The 14211-nt window shown below is 43.8% G+C and overlaps 3 protein-coding genes across 3 annotated transcripts; 1 reads left to right on the forward strand and 2 right to left on the reverse strand.

The window, feature by feature from the left end:
- Nucleotides 1-277: 277 nt before the first annotated feature.
- On the reverse strand, nucleotides 278-3857 carry SARC_04574 (hypothetical protein; the record flags this gene model as incomplete). Its single annotated transcript, XM_014301595.1, has 3 exons — nucleotides 278-307; nucleotides 493-864; nucleotides 1689-3857. The coding sequence occupies 3 exons, from the start codon at nucleotides 3855-3857 to the stop codon at nucleotides 278-280; spliced, it is 2571 nt and encodes an 856-aa protein (XP_014157070.1).
- Nucleotides 3858-4878: 1021 nt separating this feature from the next.
- SARC_04575 (hypothetical protein) lies at nucleotides 4879-10547 on the forward strand. The gene is made up of 5 exons (XM_014301596.1): nucleotides 4879-5120; nucleotides 6399-6480; nucleotides 7457-7622; nucleotides 8446-8612; nucleotides 9216-10547. The coding sequence occupies exons 1-5, from the start codon at nucleotides 4987-4989 to the stop codon at nucleotides 9552-9554; spliced, it is 888 nt and encodes a 295-aa protein (XP_014157071.1). The 5' UTR covers nucleotides 4879-4986; the 3' UTR covers nucleotides 9555-10547.
- Nucleotides 10548-11269: 722 nt separating this feature from the next.
- On the reverse strand, nucleotides 11270-11955 carry SARC_04576 (hypothetical protein; the record flags this gene model as incomplete). Its single annotated transcript, XM_014301597.1, has 1 exon — nucleotides 11270-11955. The coding sequence occupies one exon, from the start codon at nucleotides 11953-11955 to the stop codon at nucleotides 11560-11562; it is 396 nt and encodes a 131-aa protein (XP_014157072.1). The 3' UTR covers nucleotides 11270-11559.
- Nucleotides 11956-14211: the final 2256 nt, after the last annotated feature.

Consider the following 14211-nt stretch of genomic DNA (forward strand, 5'->3'; position numbering starts at 1 on the left):
ATAGATACATATATATATAAATATAAAATATATATATATATATAAATTTATATACAATATGCATATATATATATACTTGTATATAAATATGAATATAAAAATACATATATATATATATATGCATGCGTGTGTGTGGTTTGGCAGACTCCGTAAAAATACAAGCGCTCTCAGCCAAGTATGATGAGATTTGACTATCATCAAGTTACGATTGGATGGCAATTGGTCACTGAAACGAACAGGTTGTTGTACATAACGCATTCGTGTGTTACTGTGCGTGTCAGATGGTGCTCTGATTGCTGAAGACATTCTATTACGGGAGGAACAAAGTCGGGTGCGGCGAATATCGAGTTTTTGTCCTCGAAGCGCTCGCCACCCGAAACTACGTTTAGCATGGTTCACATAAACCAATTTAGCATGGTTCACATAAACCAGTGAATACTTGTATAGAAACAGGCCTAATCTTGTCCCGATGCATACTCGACTCAGACTCACCTTGGGCTCTTTGCGGTCACTCTCCGCAGAGTCGGATAGCTTTCGCTTCAGTGTCGTCGTTGAGACTTCACTTGTCGTATATGTCGTGTTGGTCGTAGTAGTATCCGTGTCTGAGATTGCTACAGACTCGCGTTCACTTGCAGTCACATCCGACACGTGTTCATTGGATATACTTTCGTGTGTACCGGAATCGGGTACGTTTTCCGCACCGCCGGGTACGACTATTCCCGAGGTATGTCCGTTTTCTGCACTACCGGGTACGACTACTCCCGAGTTGGGTACGTTTTCTTCGGTCGACAACGATGGCACAGTGGGCGCTGCTTTCTCAACTAATAACTTCGCCATCCGCTCCTGACGTTCTCGACGACGGCGCTGTTGTATAGGGAGTCATTTGCATTAGAGTGATTTTTTTAAAATGCCACAGTACTTGTATTTGTTTATGAATGGCACACAGTATGGAACAGTAGTGGACCACTGTCAGATGACAGACAAGTCATTGTACGCACGACTGACCAGCCTTTGCCAGCCTCAGTCTCAGTACTGTACATGTAGCTGGTATCAATGAAACATATCACGAGGATCCCGAGTGAAGGCTGCCGAATAAGAACGGCACGATATGGCTATTTCCGATACACTTATGTTACATGGTCAACGCATTTGAATGCTCTGACAGTCGCACACACACTTCTCTCGAAGCGATGCAGCTGACATCCTTTAAACACACATACGAACTACGACGGTACCTATATACGCACCCATAAGTATTCACATGCACAGAATTAGCTTCATATGTACCCCCCCCCCCGCCACACACACCTCGACTTTCTTGACCTACATTAAGAGGCCGCACAATACATGCACACGCACACATGGCGTACGTATCCACAGATCAACCCCTGCGAAAACCCACACGCATATGTAACTCGAACTGGACACTCATAGCATTCAACTTACTTACACGAGATCTTCACCTTTAAGGACTGCGCTTCTATATATACCTGTACGAACGCTGCGTTGTACGCTTACACCAACAACCCCTCATAGATATATCAATGTTTGTTGTACGCAAAAGCGGCACTCAGCACAGACCATCCACACTTCCAACAAACAAATTGCTATAAATAAACACACACACGCATATATATATATATATATATATATATATACATATATAAATATATATATATATACATTACCTCAATCAGCGCGTCTTCGTCCTCGCTTTCTTCCTCCAAAGCAGCCTCCACCTTCTTGATATACGCAGCTACCTCCTCCTTGGACTCCTCCTTGGACTCCTCCTTCACTTTCTCCTTGACGGGTGACCGTGATCGGTCTCTCCTACGCCCATCCCGCCAGTCTCGTCCATCTTTATTCCTGTCTCTATATGAGCCGCCTCTGTACGCACCCCTATCCCTATCTCTATCCCGACCTCTGTCCCTGTCGCGCACTCTGTCTCTCTCTCGCCCTTTTTCTCGTTCGCGTTCGCGTTCGCGTTCACGCTCTTTCTCGCGGTAGTTATCGTTTCTGCTACGGCCATCTCTCTCCACGTCTCGCGCCTTACTCTCGCTCTCTCTGGCTTTACTCTCTCGACCTCTGGATCTACTCTTTTTGTCTCTGGATCTACTCCTCCGATCTCTCGTCTTACTCTCCCGATCTCTCGTCTTGCTCTCCCGGTTGCGCGTCTTGTCCCTGTCCTTCTCGTCTGTAGCTTCCCACTCCCCATCCCGCCCGGTTACCTTCTCCGTGTCTCTCTGTCTATCCTCTCCGCGGCCATCCCGTTCGCGCGTGCGACTACGCTCTCGTCCCTTTTCAGCCGCCCTACTCACCCCTTCACCTCTGCCACGACTGCTATCGCGCACACGGTTACCCTTGCTATCCGCCACACGCTCGTCCATGTCTCGGTCTTTCTTACTCACCGCCCCCTCGTCTCTGCTGCTCTTGCGTGCATCCCTGCTTTCGTGTGTATCCTCGGTCTTGCTCGACTTTATCCCCCTTCGTTCTCTATCCTTCTCCTCCCGCGTGCGGTGCTTCCGCTCGTCTTTGCTCTTCTCCCGAGTACTCCCATAAGTACTCTTCTTCCGCGTGCTCTCAGATCTACTCTTCTCTCGTGTGCTCGTGCACTTTCGATCCGTTCCATTCTCCTTACTACCAGGCTCCATGTCCTTCACCGCTGCCACGCTCGGACTAGACGTACTGCCCTTCTGCTCACTATCGCTGGAAGCATTCACCACCACAGCATCATCAGCATCACTCACCCCCCCCTCACTCCCACTACGCTGTTCACCTTCCTCGCGGGTGTGTCCATTGCGTACACGCACACCCTTATCCGTACTGTTGTCATCGTCCGTCGGTGGCGCCACACCACTCACTTCCGCGTGAGGGTGCACCGACCTATCGCGAGTCGCGCTATCGTGTACTTCCCCAGCACTCTCGGGTGTCTCTGGATCGCTTTCGTGTCGTTTGCCATCTCCTTTGTGCGTGTCTGAACTCCCCTTCTCGACATGTCCGTTCCTTTTGACCTCGTCTAAGGTACCATCCTCCACTTCATCCTCCTTGTCCTTCGTTTTCTTCTTCGCCGCACCGTCGCTCGCACTCGCGTCCTCGTCCGAGCCATACACCACCAGCTGCACGCACACGTCTGGGTCACTCTCGCTATGGCCTGAGCTGGAATGCCTAGACTCTCGTCTACGCTTGCTTCCCTTGCGCTTGGACTTCCGCTTGCCCGACCGAGACGACCCCTTCTTATGCTTGTGCCTCTCCTTATCTTTATCATGATCCTTGTCGCCGTCCCTATCCCTGCGACTGCTGTGCTTATCATCGCTCTCTCGTCGATGCCTATGCTCGCGTGTCGTGTCCCGGCCGCTTGCACGCTTGCCATCTCTCTCCTCACCACGTTCACTATCCTTCCGTTCAAAATATGCATGTGCGTGTGCGTGTGCATCCCCTTTCTCTCGATACTTGTCGCCATCTCTGTCCCGGTGCCCATCTCTGCCCCTCTCCTTATCCCCGTCCTTATCCCTACCGCTGCGACTGTGCTTGCGCTCTCGCTTATTCTCTCGTTTGCTCTCCTCCTTGCTCTTGCGCTCGAGCAACTCCTTTAGCCGCCGCTTCTCAAAGTACTCCATCTTCAACTCTCGTTCCCTGTCGCCACCCACTACACTCCCTAACCCCCCCACAGCTTCCCTCTCCCGGTATGTATCCGTATGACTATCTCCAGACCTTCCCTTCTCCGTATCTGTGCCTTTACGCCCACACTCCTCATAGCTACCCTCAGTTTTTCCACCACGGCCACTTTCTGCACCACTGATCACTTCGCCATCCTCCGTGTCGCTGCCACTTACGTGTGTGTCCTTTGCATTCGACATCATGTAATGCTGTATATCTACTATATAAAATACTATATGTAAAACGGTGCCTGTTGTCAGCGATGTTTCTAACTTGGGATCTTAAGCGCAAGGTGATCTACAAATACGTATGTATGCGCGGATACAGACGATCTCGTTTGTGTGCTGAAATATATTTCAGTAGACTGAAACCAATTGTTTATTGAGAGGTATAGTCCCGTGTTGTAACGGCGCTAAGTATGCGATATGTGCGATATACATGTACATAGAGTATTCATACGTCTGATTTGATTAGGCTTATCGTATCAGTAGATTGATGCCGGGTGCGGAGAGGCACATCAACCTAAATGAGACGTTAATCAGGAGTTTTCTATTGCACTATATATGTTGTAGTACTTGTGGCATGCATACATAGATTTATACGTCTGACCCACTCACAGTTCTGGATATACTGATAAAGAGCGAGGGCAGTGTACACACCAGCGATACTGATACGCTATTGAGATGCTCCGATTGTCATCGCTGTTCAACTATACTAAAGTGGGGTGGTGTTCAGCCACAAGTCACTGTGTATAAAGATAGACGCACCAGAAATAGCCTTCAAAGGCCGTGTGAATACGCTCTCCCTTGTATACATATACAAGGATTGCATGTGTACATGCACGCAACATACACGTATCTAAATATATATATATGTGTGTGTAGCCTTTTGTCGGTGTATTGTACTGTACGATAGTGTAAATACTCTTTTCGCGTGAGGATCTATCCTCAATCCGTTAAAAAGGACACAACTTGTGCTAAACGTAATTGATTATTCATTCAATTTCCACGTTAAACATGTACAGTATCTATACTTCGTGGTATAAACGTTGAAGACTTGAAGGTAGACATACTATTCTCAAAGCATATACGTTTTAACGTATACCATGTTAGGTTAGATGTTGCAAACCACTTTGGGTAAACAGACAGTAGGGTTTCGCGTCCACATTCCAAAACATATAACGACATACCCTTCAATTTTTTAAACTATAATGAACATTCATTCGCTCCATACATACGTATATCTGTCGTACATTCTTTTGGCCTTGATGTATCTATCGCTACACACACACAAGTGATCCAAACGCTGTATACACATGATACCGTGGTAATGTCGATGCGAGATAGAGGGCGTGGTCGCGGTGGCCATCCCTATGGCAATCGATTACCACGCAATAGACCGAGAACTACCGACGATCCTGCAACTAAACTCTATGTCGGCAACTTAGATCACAGGATAAACGAGTAAGTACCTGAGTATTTGCATGTTTATACATGTGTATGTGCACATCGATATAGGAATAGGAAAACGTATATTCTATAAAGGAAAGGAAGTTTTTATGTGTGCGTATTTGTGTGAACCTTCCCAACAATGTCACAAGATTTTTCTCTTTGGGTTTCCCATACGCAATGCAGACCGTGCATGTCAACACAGGAACCATAACTTTACCTGATGTCGAAGTATACATATTCTGATCTTCACTTACGAGGCCGCCTTAAGATGGTATAACCATAACCATTTAGAGATTGCAGGCCCGTTCAGTTGTCCAGAGGCTTTTGCATGCGTTAACAACCTCCTGGGTAGTGTCATATATTCCCGTCTCGATAATCGATTCTCCACACACCAGTCCGGATTTTCTGGGCTCATTCCTAAATATGCGAGGCTATATTTAGAAAATTTAGTAGCATAATCTAGCGTATAGTCATTTATCGAATATCTAGTTGGCCATGCTGAGGTAGTCCGTAATTATATACCACTGTCGTGTCCCACGACGGTATTACTCATATATTTCATTCATAGCCATTGTCCATAGTATCAGTAGAATTCAAATTGGTATACAAACTACCTTGCACGTACGACTACGTCTCCTATGTATACGCATCGGTGTCAGGAACGATATGATTGCATGTATCTGGTCGCTGGCATGGCTCTGTTCGAAATATTGACAAGCTAAAATTAACAGCCTTCTCATTTCTATACATAAAACCGAAACTTGAATGAGTATGCACCTGTACATAAATTTTTATGTATAGTACGTATTATTCACTACTTGTGCGCAAATGGATATTATATATATATATATATATATATATATATATATATATATACTTCTCATTTACACCCGCGTATCTGTGCCATACCACGTATCCATTCTGTACAAAGAATATATTATTCGACTATGAACAGGTATATTCACAGCACACGCACATGTTGTGAACTATTTGTACAGATATATACTTGTAAATACGCAGTGATATGTATGTGTCTACGTGTGTAGACATGAATCCATGTTCCAGCTCTATTTTTCCTCGCTCCCTGCATGTGGATCTGACCCACCTATATCTGTCTCACAGGTTTGTATTTATCACTTTCTTATCTATGTATATCTAGACAGCATTACATTACCGACTTTGGTCTGAGTGCGAACATACAATATCTCTATTTAACTCGTCAAGAGAGGACGGCAGCTTTCATTTCGTCATTTCGCACTAACACGCTATGCATTCGCATTGTGTTTATAGGGGCCAGTTATTCAAAATCTTTGGCAAATTTGGCGATCTGAATCGGGTCGACTTCGTTTGGCGTCCAGATGGAAAGCCAGCAGTACGTGCCTATTTTAGTTCATCACAATTCTTCTGTGTCAACCTGTTGATTGTTAACTGTGCGCACTCGGTATAGCAGCTGGGATGTAGTGCTTGTATTGGAGGGGGTGTTAGGTGAACAATGGCTGATGTTAATTTATGTGTAGTGTGAGTGTCTCCTTAGGCACCCCTTTCTCCACAGGGCCTGTGGAGGGTGTAAAAAGTAAAGTATCAGTCGAACTGGCTAATTCTTGACCGGCTATTTAACATTGTGCTATGTATGTATGTACTACATGGATGCATGGCTATCCAACCCGTTAACACACACTCCTATTGATACTAATTACGTATGCTGCCCGTGTATATACCTTGGGGGCTTGGTCCCGAGCAAACCATCGCGGGGCTGTTATGCACCTCTATTTGAAGAATTAGTGTACTAGTCTCCAACGCGTGGGTGAATACACCCTGCCTCCAGATCAAACCCCAGCACTGTCACACAGATGCTGCCTATATGTAGGTAGCATCTGCGATATATCTGTAGACAAACACATCCAGATGTGTTTGTGTACGGGTGGGTATGCAATTGCTGGCTGCGTTGGGTGTAGCCTCCAAACTAGTCGGCCGCGCAATAGCGAAGCTGTGCATGTGTGTGGTCCGTTACCCATGTTCGTGTATGTCTATTTATAGCTCGACTGGCGGGCGTACTCACGAGTTACACATAGAGACATTCTAGAGATCAACATCAACTGTTTTCGCATCTCTTAAATCCGTTTATAAATACACAGAACACGTCCACATGTCCCAGACAAAGCATTCACGAGTACATGGGCAACTGGGATCGAAGGTCGATTTTCAACTAACTTGTACACACGGGTGCTATATGTTCATTCTGACGCGGGTGTGGGATATAGTGTAGACAAACACACTGTGTTGCAACATAACATGTACAGCTACTTTGCCTGAAACGTGTATGTGTAAACGCTTTGTACTGCATGCAGGGCTTCTGCTTCGTCATATTCCAGACAGCCAGCGATGCAGTGAAGGCCCAGTTCAATGTCAACGGGCGCTTGGCCATGGGACGTCGTTTGGTCGTGTCGTTTGCCGAGGAAAAACCGACTACTAAGAAAGACAAGGATCAGTTTGGGAAGCGCAAGTTCAACGAAGGTGGGCTGATCGTTCTATTTTTAGTATTCGGATGTGTATGCCTATTTATACGTCTGCTTGTGTATATATTAATCATCGTGTGGTACTTATCATAGTATCATGTCAACTAGACGTCGCTTAGTCATGTGGTTCAACGAGACAAACAAATTGATTCGAAATACAATTATGGTTTCGGGGAGCGTGAATCGAATGAGAATCCTGGTTATTAACGTATATTAGTATTTAGAGGTATATTTGCACGTGTATGCACTTGGCGTTACGCACCGTGTTGTATGTATTCTAGTAGTAGTACCTCAACGAGCGTACCGGCATGACGTATTGGTTTTCAATCGCCTCATACCCAGGAGGTTCAAGGTCAGTCTATCCACAGTGTCAAGATGACACCAGAAAAAGGGGAAAGTGTGTTGAGAGGAGCTCTATGTCCGTATCACATTTCAGTATCGTCAGAATATATCGATGACTGCTATTGACTGTCGTTTGACATCCACGTATGCATTCACATATCCGGGGAGCACGGGTTCAATTCTTGCACAAGTGATATATGCCTCTGTTGTTTATTTTTTGCTTACTCCCACGGCATCTGGCCCAAGAGATAAGAACTGGTGCAGTTACAGTCTGATTATTCCCAATCACATATATCCTAAACCCTAAACCCTTGCCCCGCACACAGCCGAGAGTTCAAGTACAATTCGGTTGTTGGAGACGACTATGTCTCACTGAACTAGTAGAATGGGAAGGTCGCGATACGCGCTTACTAGTATTGCATTTCTCATTTTATCGCACACATTGTCGTGCCACGCCCAATAACACATGCTGCGTACAGCCGGGAGTTCAAGTACAATTCGGTTACTGGCGAAAAATGTACCACAAGACGCCAGTAAGGACGAGAAGATCAATGCGTTGCAAACAGCGCTCAACAAGATGAAACAGACGGGCACGCTGGCCCCAGAATTCTCCTCGAATGAGGTTGTTGATATGGCTAAGCAAAAGGTGTGCATGGGAGAGTGTCAGTGGGAGTGTATGTGACTAGATTCTAGATGCAGTTGAATGTTGATATATGTACACACTTGCGCGCCGGGAAAGTGTAGAGATGTCATCGACATATGGTATGATGCATCGCGATGGAGCGCCAATACCCATACTATTGATATGTAATATCCTTAAACTGAATGGTACACATATACTGCCTTTCTCTGATAAAATTCTGCGTTTGAGGACCAATGTGTACGATGAAATCGGCAGATCTAGAATCAATGTTGTGTAGTGACCCGAAACTTGGTACTTTTGGTTATACAGAGATCGAACCTACATATTTAGGGTTTAGGGTTTTAGGGCTAACCTTTTGCAGGTACAGAATACCGTGCGCGCAAACCCTGTCGACCTGGATGCAGTGGTGTCATCATGACTTCATGCTGCGTCCAATCTAAGAGTTTAGCGTCTGCCACATCGATAGCTCGCGAGTCCATGGCAGCATCTCTCAGCGCTAAAGGGTGGCCCATATATAAACATGCTTATCGTTACATGGTTGATTATCATCAGATACTAGTGTGTGTTACTCAGTTAACTCATCGAACGACTACCGATCACTCACAGGCGGCGGCAGAGGAAGCGAAGAGGAAGACAGCCATTATTGTGCACACAGCCGCCGAACACGTGCAATATCTCGCCACTATCGAGGCTGAGATGGAGAAGGAGGCGGCCGAGGAAAAGCAGGCACTCACCAAACAGAGCAAGGCCGTTGCACAGGAAGTGATTAGGAAGTTACAAAGGGAGTATGATGACATGAAGGCGAAGGCAGCCTTAGCTGAAGAGAGGGAGCGCAGGGCAAGGGAAGTGGCTGAAGAAAATAGGGTCAGCCAGGACGCGCAGAAGGTTTATGGCCCTCCTGTACCACCCTCGATAGCTGAAGAACGGCCGGAGGATGTGACATAGGTGCCCATGCGTGTACCGTATGGTTATAAGTTAGACATGGCTATGAATGTATACAGGAAGCGAGGAGGCGTAAGAAAACATGGAAACAGCGGTGGCTCCATCTAGAGAATCGCAGCGCAAGTCGAGAGAATCAGATGTACTGGCCTACATCTTCACCTCAAAATGCGCTGACAGTCAATGCCAGGGGCTGTTTTGAGCATACACAGGTCTGTGTGTTTGAGATGACAAGTTGATAGTGGCCTGGGAATTGAATTAAATGGTACAGAAACTAAATGAAGATGCAGACGTGCAAGCGGGAGAGGCACCGCACATTAGAAGAACTGTATTGGTTGGCGGGCCGTACAGCCTGTGATGCCACAGTACCCGCTCATTAGCACAAGATATAGGTAAACGAGAACGTCACAAGCACAAGATATATATAAACCAGAACGTCTCGAGCACAAGAAATAGGCAAACGAGAATGTGACAACAAATGCGGATGTGTTGCTGTCGCTTACAAGTTTCTTGTTGGGTTTCAATGGAGCGGTCGGAGGCCGCAGTATGCGTGCGAACACGCGCACGCGCGTTAGGGTGAGCGAGGATGTGGGTAAATGTGTATTTTTGAAGTTGTAATAGTCACTATCAAGTTTTGGTATACTCCCGAACAGAAAGCTCGGCGAAGTGCATACCTGTAACCAGTTTGAACACTCCTAGTATCTTGAGAACATGTGAGGCCGTGGACAACAGACTACGCAGTGAACGGCATGGAAACTGAAGCTTTTGTTCTCACAAGCCATACGGGCTATAAATCAAGCCCACGGGAGTCTTATAATTGGTATGTGGCGACATTTCAAATTTTGAGTTTTAATGACACGTGACGATCGCCACAATTCAGAAAAACATATAAGCTGTGTAGGGCATATCCAAACTACGAGTCGATGTGGCTCCACCCTTTCTGCCTGTTTAGTTCGTTCAGATTAAAACCGTGTCTTTGTTGTATGCATTAAAAATCACCTCTTTCCAGATTGGCTCCCGGGTGTTTACTCATGAGCATGCTACGGGTATACTACTAGCTCGAACTTATTAACTTATCAACTTATAAACAAAGTGCGTATTTTTGGTTTGTAGTTATAATTGACTAACAGATTAGTTGCTGATTGCATGTATTCTATTCAGCACACGCGCAAAAAACATACATCCGAGCGCATGCAGCGATAAATAACAACACAACACGTATAATATAGGCTACAGCCGGATTCATTATAAAAATTCAACAATAATCACCTAACATGTAGACAGAAAATAGATCATACACATGTGTTTGGAGCAAGGTAGAGTATGAAAGCTAGCGGAAACGAGAATAATTTTGAATGAACATTGGGAGTTATAACTAACTACAGAACAACTAGTAGTATCGATGAGCGTATGATGATGAGCGTATATATTGTGACTATATAAACGCACCAGAATTACAGACAGGAGTTTGTTTCCTTGAAATTTGAAATACAAATTTGTATGAATCAACACGGTGCTTGATTCTTCGTATTTCTCTAAGATTTCGCGCCAAATAGAAATAGTAAATATAAATACCTATCTTAATGGTGATAGAAATATTGATGTATTCAGGCGACTTTGTTCTCGTTGCACGGTCGCACATGCAACATGATCCATGAGTGAACTTTGATTATATGATAGTTTTGTTTTAATTTTTCATATAATCCAGTTTAAATATATGTATATATATATATATATATATATATATCACCGATTTTTGAAGAAGCCCAAGATTGCTTCGGAATCGGTTTTGAGACCGTCTGAGTCCCACTCGACATTTTTCTTAGACAGAAAACACACTTGCTTATCTTCAACTAAATTCCAGCTTTGACACCATTCATTTTTATAGCACTCTTGTGCACAATATTGCCATCGTTCGGCGACAGTCTGGTGGTCAAGATGCTTTAGGCTTACAGTTTTATCATTATGTCCGTTCAAGACCTAACCTTTCTTTGTACTATAAAACAGACGGTCATCCCCAAAACCGACCGCTTTGAACTAAAAAGCCCAGGACGGCATTCTTATCTGTCTTTAGTTGCCCATCATCCCATCCTGTAAATATCTTATAAGTGAGGTAACACTTCAGGTTTTCCTCAATCAAGTCAAAGCTCATGCAGCCTTTGTGATTTGCACATGCCTCAAGACCTCTGTCAAACCGATCCAATGTAGTTTCGTATTCATATTTCTTCAGGTCCACCTTAATATCTTTGTGTTCATTCAACACTTGGCCTTTTGATACTTTGTAAAAAGTTTGACCCATCCCTGTAACGTCGATGCTGCCGTCGTAGGGAGCTGGATAAATATCCATGCTGGCGCTTTTGGCGCCAACCAGACCCATGGCAAGGGTCACAGTAGTTAGTATATTCATGTTAGTATTTAGAACGGGTTTGAAATATAGTAGTGAAATTATTTTTTTGCACTGTACGTATTATAAAACAAATATTTAATTAAATATTGTCGTTTGTTCAACAACGTTCGTGTACAAATATTGGGCACAACCACCAAGTGGCTAACTCAAACTGGTTAATGGTTATCCTCTTGAAAGTGTACTTCTCCATTCAGCAGTCAGCACCCAGCAGCCGATCCACTCACAAATCTACTCGTCATCTACGTCTACTAGAGCGATATCTGTATGACATCACACCTTGTGACATCATACCTCATAGACTTATTGGCCTATTTATTGCAACAAAAACATGGGAGACTTTCACTTTCAAAAAGTATTGGATTTATTTTTAGTACATATTTGATATTGCTGCTGTGGCCAAACCTGAAACTTCATATTTACCGTTTAATAAGTCGCAACGCAAATAAATGATCCGTTAAGCGTTGAAAATTAAACGTATACTTCCATTTCAGTTTTATCAGCTTGTATTGAATACAATTACGTGTTTCTGAGCTTTACTGGATCAAACACCAATACTCGTTTATTTCGATACCGTATTTTAAGTATTTTTTTGTGATAGCAGGTGACAATACGCGTGACACTTTACTTTGACTCATCGCCAATCCGCTCATGACGTTTCTTTTCCTAAAATGAACAAAAAAAATTTAATAGTCTTTTAAAATGGGCTCTGACTCGCTTAAAACCAAATAAATATTGTTTGTCTTTCGTTCAATAATGGTCATATATTATTTACAAATATTGTGAAAAAACGAATGGTTCAATATTATCTTGTCCATGGTTTTGAAATGGTTATTCTGATATTCTCTCTTGAAAGTTGAAACTTTGTAGGTTGATATGAACTTTTCCTTTTCCACCCAGGAATGTACGCAGTAGCCGATCTACTCTAACTTCCACTCACTACCAAAGATCCACCTCTTGGTGAATCACATCGAGTGACATCATAAGATGTTGATTGGTCTGTTCGTGATCGAAATTTAGATTTGAATAAATAATCTAACAAAAAATAAATATATATATATATATATATATGTATACAATTGTTTATATTTTTATATTTAACAAAAATGGAAAAGACCCAAAAACTGAGAACTCCAAAAGGGATATTTATGTTTGCCGTTTGGTGACATAGTGGGCGCTGAGAAGATTCCAAAATTTAATATATAGAGAAAAACTCGCACACCGGCAACGTTGAATATTCAACAAAGCCAGAGACTGATCAATAGCTATAAATATGTGGGCGAGTCTTTTCCAATTTTTAAACCCTAAAACAACAAACCTCCTATTTCTCTCTATGGACAAATACAATAATTCAAAATGATTAGTATTCTGACAACTCTTACTCTTGCAGCCAGCCTTGTATGTGCAAGAAGAGCTGGTATCAACATTGGTTAGCTCCTAGTGACTGTAGCATTGACGCTAGGGGTATAGGCCGAACCGTGTACAGGACCAATTTGGGACATGTGGTGCACGACCACAACAACGTTACTGTTAATCTAGAAGACTACGAACATGAAACAACACTGGGCCGCTTTGAGAGATGCTTGAAGGCGTGTGCCAACCATAAAGGGTGCATGAGCTTTGACTTGGTCGAGGATAGGATGAAGTGCTACCTCTCGTCAAGGCTGTTTCAGGTGATGATGACAAAGGACTTAAGACAGATGGGAATGCCGTCTTGGGCTATTTCGTTCCAAATGAGCATCATCTACTGAATGACAAGGGCTGGGTTACTTGGAGTGGAAGTCAGTCGGTCGGTACCGGAGATGATCGTCTGCAGTATGATTTCAACACTGGGTACGTTGTGCATGGACATAAAGATAAAACTGTTAGCTTGAGGCATTTGAGTAAGAAAACGCTCGCCAACCGTTGGGAGTATTGTGCACAAAAACCCTAAACCCTAAACCAGAGCTAGGATCTGGTTGAAGACAAACAAGAGTGCTATCTTTCCAAAAAAAAAAAGTTGAAAATGACATGGACGGGCTCAAGACCGATCCAGAGGCTATCTTGGGCTACTTTGTGGACCGAGACTATAATAGTAAGCAGTTCAAATAAGTATTGTACGGTAATTTCTTCTAATATCCTGCATATTCGAAAGCTCAGTCGTCTATTTTTGAATAAAGTGAGCATACCTTAGCTACACCTTCACACGAGAAATAAAACATGATACGATTCAAATCAAGAGCTTATTAATATTTGGGAGCACCAGTGGCAGAACCGCCT

Source organism: Sphaeroforma arctica (genome assembly GCF_001186125.1).
Source record: "Sphaeroforma arctica JP610 unplaced genomic scaffold supercont1.262, whole genome shotgun sequence".
Taxonomy (NCBI): Eukaryota; class Ichthyosporea; order Ichthyophonida; genus Sphaeroforma; species Sphaeroforma arctica.

Coding starts and splice junctions, on each gene's coding strand:
- SARC_04575 (XM_014301596.1), top strand. CDS start 4,987: ATGTCGATGCGAGATAGAGGGCGTGGTCGCGGTGGCCATCCCTATGGC. Junction 5,121..6,398: donor TTAGATCACAGGATAAACGA/GTAAGTACCTGA, acceptor TTGTGTTTATAG/GGGCCAGTTATTCAAAATCT. Junction 6,481..7,456: donor GTCCAGATGGAAAGCCAGCA/GTACGTGCCTAT, acceptor TACTGCATGCAG/GGCTTCTGCTTCGTCATATT.